At 38.3% G+C, this 26,721-nt stretch overlaps 1 protein-coding gene across 3 annotated transcripts in view; it reads right to left on the reverse strand.

Moving 5' to 3' along the window:
* Window positions 1-17,595: 17,595 nt before the first annotated feature.
* Window positions 17,596-26,721, reverse strand: part of BCL11A (BCL11 transcription factor A) — a 187,449-nt gene continuing 178,323 nt past the window's right edge. For 2 of the 3 annotated variants that reach the window (XR_014024592.1, XR_014024593.1), the window contains 2 exons: window positions 24,788-24,934; window positions 20,242-20,660 (listed from right to left, as the gene is read on the reverse strand). Coding sequence is in view for 1 of the 3 variants with exons in the window: in XM_081313645.1 (XP_081169771.1) it covers window positions 20,587-20,660 (74 nt within the window). In the remaining 2 variants the exon portion in view is untranslated. Of the gene's footprint in view, window positions 18,419-20,241; window positions 20,661-24,787; window positions 24,935-26,721 lie in introns of those variants that run through there. The other variant, XM_081313645.1, reaches the window with a different exon arrangement.

The following is a 26,721-nucleotide window of genomic DNA, read 5'->3' on the forward strand; positions in this document are numbered from 1 at the left end:
AGAGGTGGGTTAGTAAATATTCTGTTAAACTTTTTTTTTATAATATTGAACTGTAATGAAAGCTAACTTCCTTCCCCCCAACCCATAGCAAACCACAAAAGTCTTCCTGTTTCATAAGAGGAGGGAGGGACGGAAGGAGACACAGAGAGAGAGAGAGTATAAGAGAGAGGGAGGGAGGGAGGGAAGGAGGGGGAAAGAGAGAGAGAGAGAGAGAGAGAGAGAGAGAGAGAGAGAGAGAGAGAGAGAGAGAGAGAGAGAGAGAGAGAGAGAGAGAGAGAGAGAGAGAGAGAGAGAGAGAGAGAGAGAGAGAGAGAGAGAGAGAGAGAGAGAGAGAGAGAGAGAGAGAGAGAGAGAGAGAGAGAGAGAGAGAGAGAGAGAGAGATTCTCACATGTTAAGCTTTCTTGGAAATCTACACCTAAGAATATAAAATGTGATTATAACCAGCCATTATTGCACACATGTAATTAAAACAATCTTACTTGCTGGGAAGGTAGGATTGGATGGGGCACATGGAATGTATGGGAGTGACCCTCCTTTTCTTAACTGTACTACCTATGAAATGGTGTTCTTAAACTCAAAGTCCTGAAACAAAGGGAAGTCTGCAATGAGTCTGTAATGTGACTTGGTAGTGCAACAGAAAATTAGCTGCCTGTCCAAATATGTATAGAGTGGGAACAAGTGCAGTTCACAGAAATATGGACTCCATTCACCCTTTTTCTGTGTTCACAAATTCTGAGACTGGGTGCAAACACACGAAATCACAAAAGCAATTCAATACCAAGCTTAATATATTGGATTAATACAACTAGATTGTGTTGTATAAACAAAGCTATAGTGCTGGAAGGAGTGATTTAGCCTCTGCCTGTATGTTTGCTCTTTTATAACTAATATACAGTACAGTATTTAGCAGTTATTGAGAACACCCTCATTGAGAACAGAGTCTATGTATAACTCAGTGGTTCCTCCATGTTCAGCAGCAGCAACATGGGGAGAAGAACACAAAAATAATGATACATACATAATGACATCATCACACAAATGCCACAACTTAAATGTAAAACTTAAAATGATGCAAGTATGTACTGTATATAATTAGTGTAAATATGTAATTGCATTATTTCTGTGATATCATAAATGTGCTGTTGTTTTGACATAATTGTAATCTGAAGTGGAACGGAGATACTATTGGCAGCAATTTTCTGAATATTAATTTTTGTAATAAATTAATGGGTGTTGTCTTTGTACACCATTTGTAAGTTGCAGAATAGAATGGAATGGAATGGAATGGAACGGGAAGGAACAGAATTCTTTATTGACCAAGTGTGATTGGACATACAAGGAATTTGTCTCCGGTGCATAAGCTCTCAGTGTACATACAAACAACAAAGGGATAGGTCACATATCATAGATAATAGTTAGAAGCATTAAACATAATATACAACAAGTGATAAACCATAGATACCAATCTATGAATTGATACCAATGAAAAAGATAGATACCAATCTATGAAAAAAACCACCTTGTTAATATTTTGAAGACTGTGTTAAACTAGATGGATCAGTGACTGAATACAGCTGTAGAGCTTGTTCATTGTATTATTTTTAACTTGGTTTCTCCTGCTAAGAGTAGCATGTCTACCTCTCTCCCTGTTCCCTATGGTCCAGAGGGCAGAGAATAGAAGAGTGGACCTTGTTGAGAGCTATTCTCAGTATAAATAAGGACTAAAATAACTTGTCAAATGGTCTGACTGAACACTGCATCAGACCAATAAACTAATTTGTCCACATCCTGTCTCCTATGGTGATCAGCCTGATATAGTAAGGAGGACATGAACACTTTAATGTACTCCTGCTCATGTCCCAGTTATTGATATTAAAAGGGAAAATCACCAATTATAGTTCTCTTTTTGCCATTCTTGAAAGTGTTGATTGTTACATGCACTTTTGGTGGATATACGCTCTGATGTGTTAGAAGCAGTTTTATGGGATAACTGATATTTAGAAGAGCAGAAAATACAGTATATTTTGCTAATGCCAGAGTTGCAATATCTTTCTGCTCAGAATTAACTGCCAGGAATCTCAGTAAACCCTTCATCATAAACACTGCTGGCCTAATTAACCTTAGACTCCTTATAGCAGCCCAGCTAGTCTACTAACTTATTACATCTTATATTTATGATTCTTCCCGACCATATAAATGTTTTCCTTACTCTTTTTCCACATTTCTTCTTGTCTTTTGAGAATAAAAAAGACACTGATTTCAGAAACTGTGTTCACAACTGTGATTTGATGCATGTTTTACTGCCCAACCTTGTTATACCAGAGATAACCTGATAATTTTTCTCTTACCATTCCCAGTTTTTTGGGCTGTAATAAACATTGCTGTTTCAATTCAGTACAGTAATATGTATAAATAAAATTATTTGGAGAATATACAATATGTAAAGAATAATGGGAGATTGTGTTTTCTTTCAGTCTTTTGCTTACCACTATTTCTTAGTATAGCTGCATAGATAAAAATTCCTCAAAGAACCCAAACAGCTAGTGTTTGACCTGTTATTGAATGATACAACAGCTTACAAAGCAGATCAGAATTCCATCACATAGCAGACAGAAGTCTCTGGCTAAGATATTTTAGCTGATCTATGGTTGCCATGTATAAACTGCAGAATTCTGGATGCTCAGTAGAGCAGGGGTCCCCAACCCCCGGTCCATGGACCGGTACCGGGCCGCGGCATTCCAGCAACTGGGCCGCACAAACAAGCAAAACCCCATCTGTGGGATGCAGGCAGCACACAAAACCATGCACTCTCCGGTCCATGGAAAAACCTTTCTCCACGGAACCGGTCCCTGGTGCCCAAAAGATTGGGGACCTCTGCACTAAAGGGCAGCAATTTTAGATCATTTAAGAGGACTCAGATTCAGAGGATAAGCATCAATAGCCAGCTCTTGATCTCAATAATTGCCCAATTCTATCTTAGAATCTAAGAAGTTTGAACAGCCTAAAGGAAGGATTGTTTTTAAATGCCAATTTGGTATGTAATAATATCTTCCTTATCCATGATTTAATTATGGATGAAACAGTCAACCTGACATGTATAACAAACGCCTGGATAGGCTTGCAAGGAGAGTTCCCCCTCAAAGTATTGTCTGTCTCACTTTCATGTTTGGTATCAGCCACAACTTCAGAGAGGAGCAGTTCCCATCCAAGAATCCTTGAGGGCTTTTGAAACTCTGCTCCACAGGCATATGGATGTGAAATCCAAGTTGAAATTGGGTTCTAATGAATAGTTGGACTTGTTCCTGTTGTACTGGTCTCCTTGTTGTGCAGAGATATCTCTGCTGAGCTACTAAGCCTCATTACCTGGTTGGTGGTGGAAGAAATGAGGTTTATGGTTCTTGGGCACTTCAGTCTCCCCTTGGTGGCACTAAGCTTTGATCAGTTGAGGAGTTCACATCCAACATGATGAACCAAGTAACTGAGAGCCCAAAACATACTAGAAGTTACATTTTAGATCTGGTTTTTATCTTGAGGCAATTGAGACATGATATGGATGTTGAAAATATTACCATCAATCCGTTGCCTGACAAATTACTCTCTAATTACTTTTCATCTTACTGGTGCCACCTTCCCCTGCAGGGAGGACCTATTGCTATAAATTGTTTTGCTCCAGGTGACTAATAGATTCTGTTAGAATCCAGAAGGAACTTGGGGCTTCTCCTGAAGTTCTGATGGGAGCTTTGACAGAAGCCTTGGTCTCAGCCTGTAATAGGGAAGTGATGAGGCCTCAGACAGGACTGCTACCACATGGACTCTCACTGTGCTCTCGTTCTAGATTGCTTCTTGGTTTTCTATGCAACTTAGAGAGTTGAAGCACCAGAAGAGACACAGCACCATTGGAGAAAGATGACAAATGAATCCAATTGAGCATGAGTAAGAAACTACAGGTAGTCTTTGACTTACAACAGTTCATTTAGTGACCATTCAAAGCTGCAACGGCATAGGAAAAAGTGACTTATGACCATTTTTCACACAACCGTTGCAGCATCCCCATGGTCGCATGATTAAAATTTGGCCACTTGGCAACTGACTCATATTTATGATAGTTGCAGTGCCCTGGGGTCATGTGTTCATCTGTTATGACCTTCTTACAAGCAAAGTTAATGGGGAAGCCAGATTCACTTAACAACCATGTTACTAGTTTAATAACTACAGTGATTCACTTAACAACTGTAGCAAGAAAGGTCGTAAAATGGGCAAAATTCACTTAACAAATGTTTCATTTAGCAACAGAAACTTTGGGCTCAATTGTGGTCATAAGTCGAGGACTACCTTTATATTAGGAATTACATCATGGTGATAAGAACAAAATGTAGTTATTTGTGTTTGTTATGTAACTTTTATTGTGTGCACTAATAGTCCTTTTTAAAATGATCTTTACCTTGCTGCGAAGGGCCAAATCACAGAGCTACCTATGGGACCATTGGGAGGAATATTCTACATATCTGGCAAATGAGGTGGCTGCAATTTGCCAACTGGGGAAGTCCTATTGAGATAGAAACAGAATATTTGTATGATTAACTACCATAAATTTAAGGTAGTAACACCTGAAGAGCTAGACAGGATTCTCAGATCTGCCAACCTGACCACTTATTAGATCTGTGTCTCTCCTGGTTGGTAAAGGCCATATGGGAGATGTAATTGTGTTTACATTTGGGTATCAGCTTTCTTGGCAGGGATGTATGTGTATTTGTATGTGTCCTGCTACTTAAAGGAACTAACCTTTTAAAAATAAACAAACAAAAGATTGACTTTTATCAATTTTCTTTCCTAGAGTAGGCAATCACAAAACTGCATGTCACTTACTTTGGCCATGTCACGTGGGGGAATTCACTGGAGAAAGCAATTGTGTTGGGAAGAGTTAGTGGTAAAAGGGAATCAGGCTGCCAAAGAACATGATGGCTGGATACCTTCAAAGCTGACACCAGCCAGAGCGTAGAAAAATTTGAAGAAGCAGTGCAAGATCGGAAGATGTGAAGAGACCTGGCCCATAGAATCACCAAGAGTTGGACATGACTAAATGGATAACATCAACAACAACATCAGGGTAGGCGATTCACTTGGAAGGAACTTATTGCATTGAGAAATTCAAAGTGGCCAAAGGCCTTCTGGCTTGTTTCCACAGTGCCAACTGGGTGCTTCTTAGAAACCTATAACTACAGTGTAAAAATATCCCCCAATTATTCTGCATGAATACACTCCAGGACAGTCAGCTCACTTTAGCCCTTTTCTAGGCAGGATTCAACATACTGACTGCCATTAGATCAAATAGTCTTTGTGTGCCAGGACTTTAGCTCAGGATTGGGTGATTTTTTTCCATGACCTGATGAAAAAGAAAAAGAGCAACAGAAATCTGTGCTAGTATGCTGGATTTGTGCAAGCAACAACTTTAAATGGCTTCCTCACAACAGCTGTAACCAGTCCTAAGGTTTGAATGGTAATTATCTCCAAAATTTGAAAAATAAGGCAAATTAGGTTTCTAAATTACACCTTTAGTGGTATGAGTTGGGCATGAGTCCGAAACCAAATCTCAGAAATAGGGTCCCTGATATCCATCTTTCAGGCAAAAAAGTTGTGGGTTTCTCTTTTTTTTAACAATCTCCCTTCCACATCAGTTGTCTTTTTAAAATAAAAAAAAATACTTATTAGAGAAATGTGAGTTCCTTAACCTCTAAAGCAGGGGTCTTCAAACTTGGCCCTTTTATGACTTGTGGACTTCAACTCCCAGAATTCCTCAGCATGCCTGGCTGAGGAATTCTGGGAGTTGAAGTCCACAAGTCATAAAAGGACCAAGTTTGAAGACCCCTTGTCAATGCTGTGACATTGGATGTCTGACAACTGAGAGCTAGCAGCCATTTTTACCTTTGCTTTTAATGTGCCTTTCTATTCTTTTAGAGTTCAGATGTAGAAGGGGGATGGGATACATGCCTGAGGATTTAGCTAGCCCTAACAATGTAGTCACTGAAGCAGTAGGCGTGAGCTTAAATGGACTCCAGAAGATGGTAGAGGACAGGAAAGCTTGGAGGAACATTGTCCATAGGGTCGCGATGGGTCGGACACGACTTCGCAACTAACAACAACAACAACAATGTAGAAGTGTGGAAACTCAAGGAGGTATTCTGATAAGATTTTGGCGGGCTGAGGGACCGGAGAGGAAAGCCCATGTTTTGTGCTAATTGGGGAATGTGATTTATGACATTATGTGGGGTGGGATTTGCAATTTGTTACTTTGTATTTGGGAGGAGGGAATCTCATGCTTGGGTTCAACTATGTAAGTGCTGATACTTTGTTCCCTAAATTCTTCTTCTTAAGGAAGAATTCTTGCCTTGAAGTTCTTTTACTGGTTTCATCTATCAGAATCATGACACCCCTACTCTAAAGCAACCAGTTATTTGTCTTTTGTCCCTAACTATGTGCACCTAGGAGAAACCGAGGTAGATTTTTTTCCCTTTCCCCCAGTGCTCTTTTAGAGCAATTCTTGGCTTTTCAACTCTACATAGACCAAATAATATCATACACTCTTGACAGTATCTCAACACTCTACACCAGGGGTGTCAAACTGGCAGCTCGTGGGCCGGATGCGTCATGCGGAAGCCGCACACACCCCATTGGGAAAACCATCCCGTTACGTTGCACGACATCACATGACGTCACGAGTTTGACATGTCTGCTCTACACCTTGTATCCTTTCCCTTCAGACTTTGGCCTTCAGTCTTTGGCAAACAAGCAAGGTCAAAGGCAAGAGATGGGATTATGTTGTTTTACAGTATAATGTTTTTTAAAGAAATATTTATTGGTCAGCTCTAAGTAAGGACCACCACCTTTCCTCCTAATATAGATTCCTTCTTAATTACAGAATATCCCTGATGAAGTTAAATGCTAGAAAGCACCAATAGGACTTTCACTCCCCTCTTCTTCAGGCTTCCTGAATCATGTGCCAGAAATAGCTGCAATTTTGCATTACCCAAAGCCATCCCATCCCATGAATAGTACTAACAGCTGCTAGAATGTTGAGAGCTCTTACCACACGGATCCTCTAGCTTAGATTTCTCTTCATTTGTGATCTCCAGATGTTTAAGATGATAAGACTCACTGGCTAGGACTGATGGGAACTGTGATCCAAACAGGTTGGATCACAGTTGGAGATAACAAGTTTGAAAAATATACTGTAAAAAGAAGTATCTACTCCCCCCCCCACTCCCACCATTACAACTTTGGCAGATTAAAATAATAAGAATAATGGCAATAAATGACAGCAACTACTTTTACATAATCCTTCTGCTCTTGCATATCCTGTGTAATTGTATGTAATTTCCATACTTTCCACAGCTCGCAAGATTCTGTTTCTTTCATTTCCAGAATCTGAAGCACATTGGTGCAAAATCACCATTATTTTAAAGCAAAGCAGCTAGTCTGGCTCACAATTACCAAGAACAAAACTGATATCGGAGCACAAACTAATTATGGGAACTTTTAGAAAGGATGAAGTCTCTTCTGATGGGAGAGGACAGGGATGAGTTTCTCCTCATTGCAAACCCAAATGGCTGTCTGCAGATAAATCCTCCATATATGGCATGCACATATGCACAAAAACCATACCCAGGCCAGCTTGAGTGTTATTCCCACAAGAAAAATTAAACACTCCTAATGCTTTTTTGAAGTGAATTGTGCCCACCCACCCCCTTCATTTGCATCTTATAATAAGGATGTTATCATTCTAGTTTATAGCTCAGCTCTTTAGTTGCTATCTCTCGGGGGCTTAGATTGCTCCTCTAGAGTTCAATATCTGTCTGTGAACGAAATGTAATCTTTTGAAAGCACTTTCCTTCCGTATTAACATTACAGCTCTGATGAGTTAAAGGTTTTTCACTTTTGCAAGGTGTACAAGGTGTTTTGCTATTCCAGAGTGAGTCCACTAGATAATGGACTTGGCTGTACCACCCTCACTCAGCAGACGTGCTGTGTGAGTCAGGTATGAGCTGAGAAACCCTTTTCACCTCTTTACGCTGAGCCATAATCTCCAGTGTGCTCAGTCTCTTACATTTAGATTAATTATAAAACCTTGTCACTAGGATATTAAAATGATGTTTAATACACAAAAGGGAATAAAGGAAAGGAAGGGATGGGGGTGGAAAAAGAATGTATCATTATGCCCCATGACCTGTCTCACCAGTTGCATGCAATATTGGCTTCAAGTTTATTTTCTTCCTGCATTTCTGTTTCATAACTATTCTTTTAATGGCACATTGAATAAAGGGCTTTTCCCTTTGAAAATGCCCAAGGCCACATCTACCTGAAGTGTATGTATATGCTATATATTGTCTCCATACCAGCAGAGGTGGTAAATTCAAGAATAACTAACCCATGAAAAGGAAATCATGCAGAAAGGTTATTCTCCCCTCCCAACACCCACCGCTCCTCTTCTCTAAAAATAATTACCTTGGCAAAATAAGAATAATAGTAATAATAACGGAGCCCAAGAACATGACCTTACATAGAGAAAAAGGGCCATGAGCATCCAATAGGATCTGCGTTGAGCATTCAGCTCTTGTCTCTCACTCTTTTTTTTTTAGAAATCTAAGCTTTCAATGAATGAATATTCAGGAAAATGATGAATATTCAATGAAATTATGAAAGATCCCCTCATAGTTTCATTCCAATTTTTTTTATTTGAAATCTACAAAACATCTATCAGAAACTCTTCTCTCTGACCCATCCTCCTCCTCCCCACCACACCTCATTGTGAACTTGGCTGAAGATTACTTTGAAACCTGTTGATTTAAAGCTTACCATGATTGCAAAGGAAGCAGATTACCCTCTATCATGAACAGCAGATAGTCATAGAACAGGGATGTCAAACTGGTGGCCCACGGGCTGGTTGCATTACCCATAGGCCACGCCCATCCCAGCTCCACAAAGGCACAAAACATTACGATACATCACAATATGTCATGTGACGCGATCAAGTTTGACACCAGTGTCATAAAACATGTCCCTCCAGTGATTGTGGAAATCTACCTTTGTGTAATGTTTGAGAAGTTGTTGAGCTCTAATGGTGATTAAATATAACTGGCAACTCTTAAATCCACCATTGACCACAAAGTCAATGGATGCATTTATTTCTGGGAATGATAAATAAATAATCTGCCTCAAAGAGTTGTTCTGCAAGTGGATGCAAAGACAAATGCTTGAGAGATAACAGGGTGCAATAATGTACATAGACTATTACATCATCACCAACAACATTGTCATCTAAATAAAGAACTATATTTGTTTATTAAATTACTGGGCCACCCTTCAGTACAAGCATTCCCCAAATTCATGCAAAGTTACACAATTAAAAACAATTCTAATAGTATTTCCAACAATATTACATAGTACATAAAACAGCAGTGATAAAATCAACATGATGTAACAACTAAAAGGTTGGGAAAATATAAAGGAATTTGGCAAAGTCTAGGATTCTATAAATAAGATGGCACCACTAAACAATTGCCTCTGCAACTTTGTCACTACCTGTTGTGTTTCTTGGGAGTAGGACCAGCTACCATGGAAGTAAACATTCTTTGGGTAACCAAATCCCAAGAGGTGAAGAGTTTTAAAGATAAATTTTAGTAGTTTGAATTGTGTTTGGGAATGGGCTGGTAAACTATTTAGAAATTGATCAGACACATTTCAAGCTATTATGCCTAGCCCTTCTGGAGTCAAGGCTTTAATGGAGGAGGTTTAGCCTTTCCTCCCATGCTGTTTCATAATTCACCCCATCCTCCAGCTCCTGTTGCTGCTAGGTCCTGTTCATTCAGTATCCTGGGCACATGGTGACATAGGTGTACAAAGTTCTGTTACATATAATGGGCACCCCTGTATATACACAGAGTTAATTCTTTATATAGTGTGACAGAATGATTCTTACATGTGCTCCATATGGCCAGATACATAAATAATATATACAACTCTTTGTATGAAGGCTGTTTTTATGAACATCCTGATGGTGTGCTTAGTTGCAAAACATAACGTATTTCAAAAGATGCAGGCATTTGTCTTTCTATATAATCAGTATTATGTGGAGAAATAGGGACCAGAACCTCTGCTCCAACTTCTTGGCCTATATCCCTCATCTCCTGCTGCCACCCACCACTCCCCAGTTGAATGATGTGGATGGGAGCCAAATGCTTCATTTGCTTAGACTTCACCTTGTGCAACTTACAACCCTGATTTTTCCAGCTTCAAAAGAATGTAAGGAGGAAACTTAAGTACTTGCAATGGGTATCTGGACAGGCAATGGTGTTATCTCTTATTAACACTGCAGAAAATCACTTTGTGTGCTCATAGAAAATGAGCTCCAAACTCACACTGAAGCAGCCACTCAGTAATTTTCACAATTATCCAAATACCATATGAGCTGGAACCATGGATGGAGGGGAAATATCAGTTTATTTCAATAACCTTTTGTGTTTTAGGTAATTTTTGTTACTCTTGGATGAATGGTAGTGGTACATGTAGGGGTAGGACATTGAATGGTTCCCTTTGCCTTCTACTTGGTGGAGCAGTGGGCTAATGCCTCCTTAAGTAACACCAGCTGCCTGCAATTAGTGCAGGTTCGCATCCCACCAGGCTCAAGGTTGACTCAGCCTTCCATCCTTCCGAGGTAGGTAAAATGAGGACCCAGATTGTTGGGGGCAATTAAGCTGACTTTGTAATAATGCTGCTTGGGGGGTGTATGAAAGCCCTAATAAGCAGGCATATACATAGAATGAAGGCTACTGCTAAGCTTGTAAGCCGCCGTGAGTCTTCGGAGAAGGGCGGGATATAAATGGAATTAAAATAAACATAAATAAAATACTTTTATTCAGCTAACAGTGAACACCAATTGGGTCATGATGTTTCCTGCATGTTTGGGCTCTCAAGTTCAACAAAATAAAAAAAAGAATGAAGGTTGGTTTCAGCTCACTTTGTGATGTATTAAGGAAGGGAGCCACATTTAAGTTTATGTGGCAATAGGTATTAATGAGTAATAAAGTGCAATTAAAAGAAATAAAAACCAATATGGGAAATGAGAAGTGCTCATCTTTCTTGCCACAAGAGCCGTATCTTCTTCTCATCTTCACCATTGCCCCCAAACCTAGCTCAAGTTTTTGGAATGCATTCATTTGCTCTGACTCAGAAATTTGGCAAATCACCAGGAAGGAAAATTCCAGAGCTGTAGGGAATGTCTCTGTATGATGTCAAGAGGTAAGAGGATTTATGTCAGAGATAATAGAAATGATTAAATTGTAAAACTTTTAATTCTGATGCATCTTAAAACCCCAACTTAGACTTTTAAAACAATGATTTCTGTAATTTCTACACTTGTATTTCAAACTATGCAAAATGTCAACTCCCACCACAACACTTTTCTAGTAGATGAGCTATATTTATATATAATACTAAGCCAGAGGCAATCAATGTTTTGCTGGCCAGAGCAGTGGGAGGTGGAGGGGAAAGATGCAAAGGGCACCAGTAGGCAAAGTGATGATGACAGAATTGAACAGGGCTCTGTCATGGAAACACAACTCTGGTTTTTCTTGCATTTGGGAAGGATATGTTTTATTTATGCTAAAAGGCTATTCCTAAATTTAAATTTCTATTTAATTCTACTTCCCAAGATGGGAAATGAATCAACTTGCAAATTATCCATGGTATATTTGGAAAAGGAGGAGGAGGAGGAGGAGGAGGAGGAGGAGGAGGAGGAGGAGGAGGAGGAGGAGGAGGAGGAGGAGGAGGAGGAGGAGGAAACAGTTCAGGAATTTCATGTGATCTGTAATCCTTCAAAAAGGTTTGGGCTTAAGGAAATGTCTGCACACCCTTAGAAGAGATTCTTGGCTCTCAGCTCCTTGGATCCCAACAGAGAAATGAGGTCATCAATCCCAATCAAGCTGGCATGATTAAATAACAGAGTTCCAATGCAGAATTGCTGGCACATCAGTATTACGGTAGGTAATGTATTGTCTTAGCACAGGTAGAAACACTAGCAGAACCTTCTCTTTTACTTTTGTGAACAGGAAGAAAGGGTACGTAATGAGTTATAGATCTCAGTCAGTGCAAGTTTAGTCTGACAGGTGAGCATTGATTGGCTGATAGTTCTTCGTGCTCAGCTATTGGTCAGAAAAGACAAACAGTGATTGACTGGTGGTTGTCTGCAAACATTACTCAAAAAGATAGAAATGTGCCTGTGCTCATAATGTTCTGGCTTTGAATGAATTGAAGATAGTGGAAATACAATACCACTTGCAAACTAAAACAATAACTTGGTGATTTAAAGGTAGACTACTGTTGAGCCTAGAAGACCTGTTTGTTTTTCCTATTGTGGCTTATTTCTAATTGTAGGCATTAATAGACACATGCTCCCTGAATCTTTTGGTTCTGAAACAAAAGCAAGACACTTTCCCCTATGGCATTGCCATAGGAGGGCATATATATTTGTACAATGTTAAGAACTGCCTTAGTGGGATGTGATGAGATGATTGACTGTATCTGCCATTTAATCCACTGCTACCTGTCAACATTACAGCATGAGGTCTTGCTTTCCATTTTTAGGCCAGACTGGACACCACATAGACTTGTACTTTTATGGCCTTTCAGACCAAGAAATGTAAGAAAGTAGAAAGATCTGAACTCTAGAATAGTCCATTGAAGGTTTTTGGCTTTTAGCTTTTTCAAATCCTTTCCTACATTGTTAACAATTTAATGAACTTTGTTTTTATGGTTAATTTCTCAATGATATCCTGAGCACTAACAGTACAATCTTGGTAATTTCCTTTGTCTACTTATTTTGTTTTCCTTTTGCTTGCTCACTTACTCTTTTTCTTTTAAAAATGATAAATCCATTGAAGGGAGTTTAACTTGGAGAGGACAATAAAAAGCTGGACTAAGCAGCAAACGTTTGTGTGCAGTTGGAATTTTTACAGCATGCCTGGTCTGTCTTACAAAAAGGCTGCTATATGAAGACTTGTCTACTCAAAAAAAAATGCTGCCATACTAGCTTGTCTGGCATGCAAATCTTTGGATAATTTGTTTCAGTCAAGGCTTCACCCCAACAGTCACCAAAGCACCTTTACTCTATTCTATTTCTTGTTGGTTGAGTGCGGCACTTGAGCTGCTTTGCTTGGCAAAAGTGTATTTTGTGCGCACACACAATCCGCTTCTGTGAAAATGAAGTAGCCAATCAGATCAGTGATTTGCCTCCACTAGCTTTTACCATTATGAGCCGATTGATGCACCTCACTGAAGTGAATTGATTGGGTTCCATGTGGGTCTGTGTACTGTCACAAAGGACCCATTTCCCAGAAGGCATCTGTTAAGGGTGCTTGCCCCCTTGTTCCTTCCACCCCTAGGGCAGGTGGGAATAAAGGCAAACAAAGCATTCAAGGCTCAGTTTGGAAAGCAATGAGCAGTGCCTCATTTTCAGCATGACCACATTGTCCCCTTTTACAGAAAGGAACTACAAAAGAAAATAATTGCAGAGGAGCAAGAGACTTGGTGTTGCCGAAGGAGATACTGATGCGTGTTGGTCTCCATTAGATCTTATATTGCCTATCTCTGTGATGAAGTCTGATGCAAGAGCTGAAGACTAGTCCAGGATAAGGAATTCTTGCTGCTGGTGTTGTAGAACTTTATCTAGTGAATCTCAATGCTGGTGACTTCCAAGACTTTCAAATAAACTTTTCCTACAAACCCAATAAGCAGACAGTCATTCTGAAAGATTCTGGAGACAGTTATTTGAGCAAGCATACAATAATCTCACTCAAAAACTATTGAATTATTGAACCCTGGCTCAGTGGGTTAGGACGCTGAGCCTGTCGATCAGAAGATCGGCAGTTTGGCGGGTCGAATCCCGAGTGCCGCGTAGCAGAGTGAGCGCCTGTTACTCGTCCCAGCTTCTGCCAACCTAGCAGTTCGAAAGCACATAAAAATGCAAGTAGAAAAATAGGGACCACTACGGTGGGAAGGTAACAGCGTTCCGTGCGCCTTTGGCGTCTAGTCATGCCGGCCACATGACCACAGAGATGTCCTCGGACAAGCGCTGGCTCTTCGGCTTTGAAACGGAGATGAGCACCGGTCCCTAGAGTCAGAAACGACTAGCACGCATGTGCGGGGGGTACCTTTACCTTTAATGTACAAGCTTCAGACTAGGAAGTCAACTGTCATTAACTCCTCAGGGTCTTGCATCTAAGGTCTGGCTTCAAAACAAACAGGACAGAGATCTTTGTCCCCTCACTATAGATAAAAAAACTTCCAGCAACTGAACTGGAGGGGAAAACATTCCTGGAATAATTCAGGATTGAGAGCAGGACAAGTGTGTAAGATGAGAATTAAGTCCTTATGGTAGCCACACAACCATTCTCCCCATCCTATCCTTTTCATCCCACCAGTAATGGCTTTGATTGTTAGTTTACAAGACTACAGAGTTATTGGCTGAGCTGGCAGGCCAGCTCTTTTGATCATTGTTCCCTTTTGAAATTTCTGATAAAGTTCTTGTAGAATCAGCTGCACTGACTGGAGCCTCTAAGCTCAGCAAAATGTTTTCCACAACTAGCATTCTAAGTTCACAAAGAATAACAGGACATTTCACAGAAGGAGGCAGCAGCTTCTGGGATCCAAAAAAATTCAAATGAAACACTTTTCATCAAGAAAAGTTTTGAAAAAAATTGTAATGAACTGTATTAATTATAATGAGTAAAACTAGGGCTTATCACTCAAACAATATTAGATTTTACACTATGGGCCAATACATTCTGCAATGTTATAGAAGTGTTTGCATTTTAGATTTTCATATGGATGGTTTATGGTTTTGCATTATAATCTCCTGAAAAGAATGAAACACACAAAAGAACTGTGGGAGGTGGTTTCTTGGCTTCATCCTCAAAACTGCCAGCTTCTGTGTTCTACCCTCTGCAACATCTATAATTTAGGCAGGGAAAAGCTTTTGTAAGTATTTCACATATGGAACATTTATTCCAAAAGCATGAAATGTTACTTAGAGATCATAAACGTGTGTCTTTATCTTCAGACAGCCATGTTTCAAGAATATGCTGCCCCACCTTGAAAATCAGTAGGTATGGACAGTAGAAGTTGCTGAACTACATCTCTCAATCAATATGGACAATTAGCAATTCATGATACTACACAGCCCAAGCTCCTAGTCAGATGAACCCTCACACACCAGTATCTATGCATGAGTCTTTATTTCTACTCTGGGACTTCCAGGTCACAGACTGTAGTGCAAAAACTTGATTCCTGCTGTTTGCTTATGAGCTATTGCAAATCTTGCATATTTGTGATATGCATGGATTTGAGACCGTGAGTCTTACATGTTCTTCTGGAAATTGGGACCAATACCTTCAGGCCCACCTGGCCAGTTTCTGGTACCTGACTTTGTTGAGACCTCAGAAAAGTATTAGTTGCGAAACCATGTTAGCTGAAGTCCTCAGAGTATATGTCCTGTGTTTCTGTGCAATAAGATGTATGGTTTTAAAGGTTTTATGGCTCCTTCTCATATGTGACAACAGTCCCAGCAAGGCTGCCTTAGGATGGAGCTGCAAAAGTATGGAAGTGGCTTCCATAGTGATTTGTTGGGTCTATAAAATTGGACAGATTAAGACATAAACATGTAACTAGGGCCAAGGGTGTAGATGTTGTCCTCCTGAATGATAAGCAAGATAATGAAAGTCTTATATTTCTGAAGTTGCAAAACATCTCTCAAGGGAAAAGTACCTACTGGGACCTCTGCCATAAAATTCTAGTCATGTGGTCAAAAACATAGCAAGGACTCACTTTAAAATCTGAGTGCTTAATAAATGGCGCATTAAAAGCAGAATATTAAAAAAGAAAGGAACTTGTTTCAACTTTCCCTGATATTAATGGTTACTCCAGCACATTTAGAACTAAATATTCCAGCCATGAGGCTTCAAGACTTCTTATTGGGTATTCAGATTATCCAACAAGATCCAACATGAAGCTGGCAGAAAAATGCATGTGTATCTTTCAAGTTGATGTTCAGTTTCTGGCAATTCCTTGTGAGCAACTGAAATCAGTGTGTTTTAATGAGCGGTCTGCTCCATTTTATTAGCATCCTATAAAAATTATATCAACCCAACAGCTTATGATGACCTAATCAATGCAATTTTTAAGGTGGGGAGGGGAAGGAAAGTGTCACAAACAGGTTAACCTTTGCTGTATTTTATTGCCAAGACACTCGGTTACTGCATGTAGAGACAAGGATTCTAGAACCAAGGTAATTTAATCAAAGAAATAGAGTGGTGGTGATGTATTGGGGGAGGGGGCTGCCAATTTATTTTTATTTAATCTTTCTGAACCTTGTTGCAAACAGACTAATTTGGGGAAAATGAAAGAGATATTTAGGACCCAAGATGCAACAAGATATGATTGCTATTAAAAAGGGAAAACAAGATGACTTAAAAACTTGACATGCAATAAGTTTTTATCAATGTTAAGGTACTCTTTTGCATATTTACAGTGCTTTTTCTTGTTTGGGCAGTTGTGAACCAAATTGCTTTTCTAATGAAAACAAAACCTTTCAATAATGTTCAGTGTAACTACTTTCCCACTCTTTTACCTTGATGAGCTTAACCATGCTTTGATACATGTTGCAAAACTGATGTGTCTCATTAAATTTCTCATGATTTTTTTCTAAATTTAGAATTGACTTGGATTAGAGTTCTATAGCTTCATTCCATGTTGCTCTAGTCAACTAGTTTTGCAGGTAAAATAAAGTTGTGTAGTAATGTGGGGAAAACCATGCTTGTATGAAAAAGTGGATCTGAAAGCTGCCTTGGTATATTCCTTCCCATGTGATTTCCACTCACCTTCATTTTTTTATGGAATTCTGCTAATGTAGTGGTCTATGTGGGAAAGACCTATTGGGAACCATTGCCCACATTGCTCTCCTAAGAGGATTCATTTCTAAGGCAGTGATTAAAAACCTTACTTAAGGCAAATAGGGCATTAAATCAGGAAAGGGGAGTTGCCCTCTCCATAGCATATGGCTTGGCTTATTCCAAATATTTAGATGTTTAGGTGTCACAGTATCTTTCCAGCTACATCAATGATTTGGTCCAGAATATGTAGGTTAATTGGCATCAATTAATGTATGTAGGCCATTCCAACACCAATAGTTTCATTTTCCACATTCCTTCAATGTTGTCCAATTTCAGTCAGGCTCATAAGAATTATGTGATTGTTTCTTTTTATCCCTCCATCCAAACCCTAAGGTTTTAGGTAACTAATATAATTAAATTTCCATATGAGTGTGTCTAAACTAGTATTTCTTATCTCAGTGAAAACTTTTTGTTACTGTATTTTCCTTGAATAGTTTTAGCTACCTTGATAAAATAGAGGGACTCTTAAGAAGTATATTGATTTTCATGTCACTTGTTTTCCCCCAAAGAACAAGTTGTACAATCACAGTCTGACACAAACACCTCTTAGATTTCATGTTTGTTATTTTTCCAAAGAAAGTAGCCCACCCACCCCATTGTCCCCCAAAATACATACTTAAGCAACAGAAAAGCAATACACCACAATAAGCATCACTTAGTTGCACACAAATAATAAATTAAGACAGTTGGAAATCCCACACAGAATTAGGCAAGAATATCAATGTGATGACTAGAATATGGAATTGTAATAATGATTTTCAATACTTCTGCAAACATATGCTGTCAAGAGCTGTAAATTGTAGGGTGTGAAAATATAGGTTGTTTCTGGTTTAATCTGGAAAAGTAGATTTAGAAAAACTTATGATAATTTAGAGGCATGTGACTAGCATAGTACAGTTGTTGGTACTTTCACTTGAAAGGATTACAAGATTGGACCTTTGGAGGAGAAAAACAGCCACTTAGCATAGCACTGACAGTAACCAACATAAAACCAATGAGCTGGCTCAGTATAAATCAACCAGACTCCTTTACCTCTCCCCAGTTGGGGCAACAATCAGTTACATTCACAAACCTGGCTTAGCAACCCATGCATATACATTTTTTTGAGGGAGGGCATATATAAATCCTGTGCACATCCCAAGCCTTCCACTGAAAACCTATCTATATTTCTATTCGTACCTAGACCCTATGTGTTATTTTATCATCTGTCAGAACTATCCTTTCCCCAATTAATTTAGATTGCAGGAAAAAATAGTAGTAATCACCCAGCTTCACTTGTTCTTTGAAAGTGTTTCCCTCTGTGGAAAAATTAATTGTAGAAAACTAAGATTTAAGGATACAAAATTCCTTGCTTCTTCCTCCACTACTCAATCCAGATTCTTTGTAGGTCCTAGGCATGGAGTAAACATGTACCAAGCGGCTATAACCAAGAGCAAGCAGAACTTATTAATTTTGAAGTAGTAATTTGGGAGGATCCCCAGAAAGGGTTAAGAGACACTTCCTCTGAAATGCCAAGAGATGTTGCCTGTCAATATAGCATAGGATACCAAAATTGCTGGATCAATGATATGGATCAATGATTTGTAATTAATCATTGGGATTCAAAGCTTAAGGACTATCAACAGAAGGTAGAAAAGGTATATTCCATGCTGGTCAAGGCTGCACAACAGGCTTATCATGGAGGATGACAGATTTCTGTTCTACGCTAGTAAAAACTTCTTGTCTACAAGAGCAGCTTGTTAATGGAACCAAGCATCTGGAAGGTTAGTGGTTCTGCTTCACTGGAGGCCTCCAGATAGAGGAGGGAAAAATAATCTGCAGGAGTTACGTTGGCTTTTAATTTAATACATCACAGGGAATTAATTAGTTGCTTAGAAGCCTCCCTTTAAATTCTAAGATTCCAAACCCATTTTATTTCAATCCATTAATTTTTCAACAAGGGTAGGCATATTGGTTCTGCCAAATGTTTTGGAACTTCCTATCAGCAAAGGATAGTGGGAATTGTAATGAAAAATATTTAGAGGACACCCAGTTTTCTTCCCATACCAGTTCACACAAAGAACCTGTTTCCATAAGAAAAGGTCAGGCTCTAAATGTATTTCAGACCCCCAGATATTCAGGACCTGAGTCATTGCAGTGGCTGTTTCTGTCAGCTTTCTGCTTCTCTTTAAATCTCTTCTTGTTCAAACAACTTATAGCACATATCTTATGGGAAAAGCAAAAATATGGAACTTCACTGGAAGAAGGAAAAGCACTATAAGGGAGTTACAGTATCAATATTCCCTTAATAAACACTGGGAAGTGTTCTGTGAAAAGATGGCCATTTCCATGATTGGACTTCATGAAGTTTGATCATATTTAACTAACAGGCACTTGCTTAAAACTTCCAAAGGGCTAAATAATAGTATTCCAGTTCTACTAGTTAGGGAAGACAAGTTGCACTATGACATCTGTTGCTTTTACATTGAGTTTTGGCTACTAGTATGCACACAATAACCTAGCAGAAGTCAATGGGAGCGGTTGTTCCATGTGTGACATCAACTGGCACACTATTATGTCATTGCAAGCTATGTTAGATATTGCCACAAGAGTTCCTGTTTATTGTGCTCTTCCTTCTGCCATTCTCCATGGAGAATAGGTGCTAAACAAAGTGGCTAAAAAGTTTCAGTCAGATATTCCTAAAATTGGCCTTGAAATATTCAGCATATACTTTAAAAAGAGAGATAATATCTCTTTATTAAGTAAGTCAAAGTAATTATTTTTTATTGAATCAGACCTCATAAAATTAATTTGTCTAAGTCTTGCAACTTTTCCAAGGCCAAGGACCATGGTTGCTACAGCTGCAGAGCATTGTGCAGTAACATAATAGCATCACCAGAGAAGATTTTCTGTTAGTGGAAGGGGCTGGGAAGAATAAAATTTGATCAGTGCATTAAATCCATCAGAAATTAATACACCTATTTTTATGTATTTCTCATTGAGAATTGGCACCATCATTATTTGGTAGTTTCCACCAAATGTTGATTGTATGTTCTTGACAGACTCAGTGAATTGCAAAAATGGACTCGGGAGCCACATACAACCCATAGGGTCCCCACACCACTCAACTACTGTCTCCTCTGTGACTCATGTATAAGTTCAAAGGTCCAGGGAAAAAGCCTTCCCAAACTTTAAAGTTTTCTAAAATGTGTTTTTTCAGGCTTTGGACATCATAAATGAGAAATGTAGATGTGCCTGAGTAAAAGGTTTGATTTAATAACTCCTTGTTTATTGGATAACTCTTATTATTTTTAGGTGGCTTTCCCATTGCCATTCTAGAAACAAAATGGCACACAAGATTGTCAAATAAAAGGAATATAGATATATATAAGAAAGCCCTTGATGAAGGATTTTTCCCCAATGACGTGGTTTTGCTATTTTGTTAAAAATATATAAATAGAAAGTCTTCTGGACAGGCGGCAGAGGGGTGTCTGCAAAGATCCTGCCTTTGATGCTGTTCAGTCAGATAGCATCACGAACTAACCAAACAGCAAATCCCACTTGGATTTCACATACGTGGCGCAAATCCCCATTGCGTTTCAAATTCTCTCAGAATTTAAGCGTCCTTGAGCTTCCATCCGGAATTTGCCACACATCGGGAGTTCCCTGGGCGCTACGCCAACCTAAAAAAAAAATGGGGACAGAGGAGGGAAAAAAGAAAGGTGTAATATGGACTGAAAGTCAAAGCATTTGTTTACAATTATGAGGATGCAGCACACTAGGCAATAGAGTACTTTACTTGATCACCTTGCACCTCCCAAGTTAACAATCTCCTATATTACTTAAGCAGAAAAATACAGTGCCCCAATCCAGCATATGTTCCTAGTCACTCACAACAAAAGCTCACAGATCGAAATGCTCATTGGCCAATTTTGTAAAGAGACACATTCAACCACTTTTATGGGTCAGAGTGCATTTTGTGATGGATGCATATGGATTCACCACAAAGAAGCCTGCATTCATGATGTCGTGGTGGCACAATGGTTAGAATACAGCGTTGTAGACTAACTCTGCCTACTGCCAGGAGTTTGATCCCAACCAGCTCAAAGTTGACTCAGCCGTCCATCCTTCCAAAGTTGGTAAAATGAGGACCCAGATTGTTGGGGACAATATGCTGACTCTGTAAACATCTTAGAAAGTGCTAAAAAGAACTATGAAGTGGTATATAAGTTTAAATGCTATTGCTATTCATACCTGAATCTCCTTTGCTGGATCAGGGCTTTTAGGTCTACTATAATACATAGCATAATCTCATGACAACACAAATTGTCATCAAACCAGTACTTTTTTTCTTGAGAAATGCTGACATCCAAACCCATCAGCAGCTCCCATGACGTGAGACATGGGCTTACATGCTTGTGCCCTTCAAACTTTGCTGATTTTAGTAGAAGCTGTGGGTGTAGAATCCAGATTTGGAGAATTCCGTCCATGTAAAGCAGACATGTCAAACTCATGACATCATGTGACGTCACGCAACATATCGGAGCTTTTTCGCCATTGCCGACAATGGGGTGGGCGTGGTTTCCCAATGATGTGTCCGGCCCGTGGGCCGGCAGTTTGACACCCCTGATGTAAATGATGAAGTTTTTACTGTTCCCCCCACCCACTAGATTGTCTTATCCAATGACACTGTTGTAATCTGATGCTTTGTCCATAAAGATCATCCGACTGATTGCACCGAGATGGATACTTGGTTATGTATTGGATGTGTTGGAAGCATGGGATGTTCTCCACTCATAATGCTGGAATATACGAGGAACTGCACCAGAAAGACATAGCTGATCATGTGTGCTGCTTCCCTTATTAAACAACATATAGCAGACAGTTCCTTAAAAGAACAATCTTATGATACATTTTCATATCCCAAAATCAATCACAGCAATGTTTTAGTGTCCATTACACAAGATATGATCCTGATCAAATACATGAAAAACTTTGGTAGCTTTGATAAAGACAAGCCATTTCTTTATGATTTTAAGTAGCTCTTCAAGATCATTTCTAGCAGGGAATTTCAGTGATCTAGTTCTGAGGGTTGATGATGATATGTTATCATCATTTCTGCACAGAAAAAAATACTTCAGCAGTGATGTTACGCTAATATTGATCTGCATTTTGTATATTTGTTCATAGGATCATACAAGTATGACTGCTATTCTGCAGCCTGAAGTGATATAGCCCAACTGGAATATATCAATGGGAATCAGGACTGCAACATAAAACCGTTTTCAGGGTCTTCTTTTATTTGAAAATTGCAGTAGGATTGTGACAAATTTTCTGAGAAATGGCTTGGCTTTCTGAGATTCAATAGCTTTTAAATGTTCACAAATGACAATGTTATATTATATGTTCCAGCCACTTGAACCACATTGTTCATTAGATTTTTTTTTCACCAGAAATAAATATCAAAATGTTTCTTAAGTCTGCCAATCAAGCTTGTATAGAATGTTGGCACAACTTCAGAATACATTATGCCTACCAGTAGAAATCACTTTCGGGAATCTAACAAATATTAAGTGGCCTCAATAGTTTATGCTTTTATAATGCCTTTAATTTATCACACTTCTGGAAAATGTCACATTTCACATGGCAATTTTTTTTTGCTTTGGCTTTCAGGCCACAACACATTGTCTTATATAAACTTTTTATTGTTCTATTCTGCTTGGTTACTGTAGATCAGCTTCCTTATCTTTTCTAGTTACTTAAACAATGCTAGGAGATCTTGAACATGTGGACTTAATTTCCATGCAGCTTATACATGGGAAGCAAAGTTGTAGTACAAAATGCCATATATGAATTGCTATTCAAATCTTTAAAACTGTGGATCTCTAGATATTGCTGAACTAAAATTCTCACAATTTTAGCCAACACAGCTTATGATTAAGGAAGCTGAGATTTGCAGAAAAACATTGAAGGCTCACAGCTATCTCATTCTACGTTTAAGTGGCATCTTGCTGTTGTTTTTCACTATTGCCTTATTGTCCCCAACAGACCTAACCCATCATGAAAGTAATTCACAACTGCCACAGTAAGCATATTTTTAGATTGCGATGTACTCAAATATGTAACATAAAAAGTATGACTGAAAATAAAAAAAATCTTGATTTTAATCACATTCAGTGTTTGAGCAGTGTTTAGTCCTTATTCAGATGTGCAGATATTAATATCCTACCCAACAAGGGCTGACAACCTAAGTAATAGTAATAAATGACTTGAGGAAACAAATCCCATGATTTTACTTTGGAGTGAAGGTTCTATGGTATTTCTTGTTCTTAAATGCTCTATCATGGATTCGAACTGAAATGACCACAATGCTAGGCTTCAACAATGCTAGGCTTCATTCATCTATTAAGAAAGATTCCTTCAAATTACATTTGATTCCTAGTTAACTTGAAAGATGTTCATGCAGTTGTCCTGCTAACAGTAGGAAAGTTATTTACTATCATCTTCTGGAATGTTTTTTACTTCCCTTAACACCCTACATTGAATTTCCCAGTGATTTCTCATTTAAAGTACTAACTAGGTTTGTTCCTACGTAGCTTTCACTGAATCAACCAAGGGCACTAGGTGCTGTCACCTTCTGTACTTACATATTCCACCTGAAAACAACAGGTACTGTACTTTAACCCTAGGTTCATTGTGAATTTGCCAAGTTATCTTTAAATTGCTATATGGCCCTGGGTTAAAACACAAGAATGGGAGACACTTTGTTAAGATAAGTATGAGAAATCTGAAAGACTGTTGGAATTCTGGTTTAACGAAGTCTTTGTAACAAAGCCTTTGGTAAGATTTATTTTGTTAAACACCATAGAAAACAATGTTGAAGAAAGAGGAAAGTGTCTTGTTCCATGCAGCCAAGTTAGTGTGTGATGGATGAGAAGAGAACCTATATTAATTAACTCTTGTGGAATGTCTGAATTCTGAACTTAATGGTTTTACTCTGTCTCCATCAACTGTCCTATACAATCTCAATGATACAAAAGCAGGTATCATTGAGATGTTATCGTAATTGACTTGGCTTGGAAAATTACCGTATTATAATAGTAAAACTGTAGAGCAAATGTGGATGCTATAATTAAACTTTCAGGGTATTTAAGATCTGTCTAAAGTCTCAGATTGTCCAAGCAAGTTCTCCTATTTAAGACAATATGATTAATTATTTCAAGGCATCATGTTTACAGATATTTTTAAAATATATGCTATACATACATACATCAATTAGCCCGAGAAATGAAGACAAGACATACAGTTTGACAGTTTTCTGTATCACATTCTGTACATATGCAATGTTCAAGGTAATGGAAACTGAAATAATGGCTGTTTCACAGCAGATGACCAATGAAAAGATTTCTAAAATCTTTACAGACATTCATAAAAGCCAGTACAACAGGATATGCATTTTGAAGTGTTTCATACTAGTACTAAAAATAGTAACTGAACTGATTAGTACTGAAGTCTTCAAACAGCATTGCCATTTTGATTTCAGTAATCTGCTAGTATTGATTATTTTCTTTTTGAGGTGAAGCTAAATACATGGTTTGTGGTAAAAACTGAGATATTTCATACTGAAACCCGACCAACCGTTCTCCCTCTAAAGTAAGGAAATTAATATCTAAATTAAATTCTGCAGGGAGACAGTACTAACATACCTTATATATGTAGTGAAGGAAAACAGGATGTTACTCTTGCATTAACCTAGTGCTGCAGTAAAGGCCTATTTTTCCATGTCAGGGTTACACACAATATTACCTACCTATTTTGTAAAGCCCAGGTTAATAGACAGCCAGTCATATACATTCCCTATGGTTTTCATACAGTTTACTAAATGACTAATCCACCAAACATGGGTAAACTGTAGCACTATTAGTTTCCAGCCTCTTTTCTTCATGCTCTCAGTGAGCTATAAATAAATAAACAATACAGGAAAAAATATAAGCAGATCTAGAAACATTTGTAAACTTCTTCACAAGGCTAAAAGAGCAAGCAGGTCACCATATCCACATCTTCATTTAATGGTCCAATCCACTGGTTCTCCAGTCATCTGAAAGTTTCTGGTCTTGTCAGTTTCAAATTCATCAGGCTCACCTTAACACCATCATAACAAGCTAGCAGAAGGCTTAACTCCACAAAATAAATCACATCAATTTTTAATCCTTCCTTACTTCATCATTTTCTCCTTTGTTGCTTATCCCCAAGTTTCTAAAGGTCTATCTGATCTGCAGGATTTAAAGCAAATTGTACTGGAACCAAAAAGATACAAAAACATTTTTGGAATAAAGATTTTGAATAGTCTTTAATGAATAGTGTGGAAGATCCATATGTCCAGTCAAATGCATGATGTAACATAGTATGCAGGAACAAACACCGTAGGGCAATGCAGGAACATGAGTTGATGATTCAACATATCACATATACATCCTAGAAAGAACTTTTGTGGACAACATTTGAAAAGAGTTAATAAAGATATTCCCGCCCCAAATCCTGCAAAAGATGTCTTAATCAGACTAACTTAAGGCCTAATGTTTTCTATACCCATGTTTAGGTAAAATCTATGTTATTCGTTTGCATCACAGAACTGGGTTAATTCTGTATTAATGATACAGATGGAAGTACAAACCTAGATAAATCTTAAGATTCTGCTGCAAAAGTAGACATGAAAAATAAAGTCTGAAAATGTCAATAAGGTGAAGAGATCACAAAATTATATATCATTTTAAAAGTTAGGGAAAAATAAAACTACTGAAATTTGTCCTAATAGAGGAGAAAAATTCAATAGACTTGATCTAAAATAATGGCAAGATAACTGGGCAGAAATATTAGCCCAGAGATTGTAAGGTTATATAATATGTATAACTTTGAAAGTTAGATATATGAGGAAGAATAGAGGTTGATTGCCTTGATGTGAGAAAAGCAAGAAAAACAAAATAAGAGTTACTTTTTGGCTATCTAAAATGGTTTTAGGAATTCAGATGTAAAGTACCAATTAGAAAAGACAAAATTAATATAGGGGAAGAGAAAGCAAAGTATAAGAAGCTGGATAGGTAAGAAAATCAGACAGGCTAATCAGCCAGACGCCTAATAATCCAGCAATAGGAAGAGAATGGGATACCTTGAACCCAGACAAGTTGAGAATATAGGATACATTTCTGAAAACCTGTAGGGGTTGAAGATGAATTGATGGAGAACCATTACTATTATCAGTGATTAAACAATACCCTGGTTTGGGGAAATGGCTTCCCTGTGTAAACACTGTGTTACTTAGTACAATTTACTATGTCAGTCATGACTGTCACCTTATGCCTATTTTGCCCTCAGTCTGTATCAATGTTTAATGGTTGGGAAGATACACAATGCATGAGGATATTGCTCTAATTCATTTGCCGAGTTACTTTTAATTCAGATAATTTGGCCAGGAACTAGGGTTGTCAATAGTTGCTGGTGAGCATTACATTGACCACTTCCCACTTGAAGACCTTGAAAAAGAATTAAATTAGCAGTAGCGATGAATAAGAGCATTTTATTTTTTTAAAGGTTAGTGCAGCTTTGAACATGTTTTAATTAATGTAAGAATTAAAACTAAGTAATATATGATAAAGAAAATATATCAGGAATTTATGCTTGTTATTAATCTTCTAAGCAGTGCTTCTAACTGCATGACATGATTTAGCAGCTCCAAAGTGTCTTAGG

This window comes from Vipera berus (assembly GCF_964194415.1).
Source record: "Vipera berus genome assembly, chromosome: 1".
NCBI lineage: Eukaryota > Metazoa > Chordata > Lepidosauria > Squamata > Viperidae > Vipera > Vipera berus.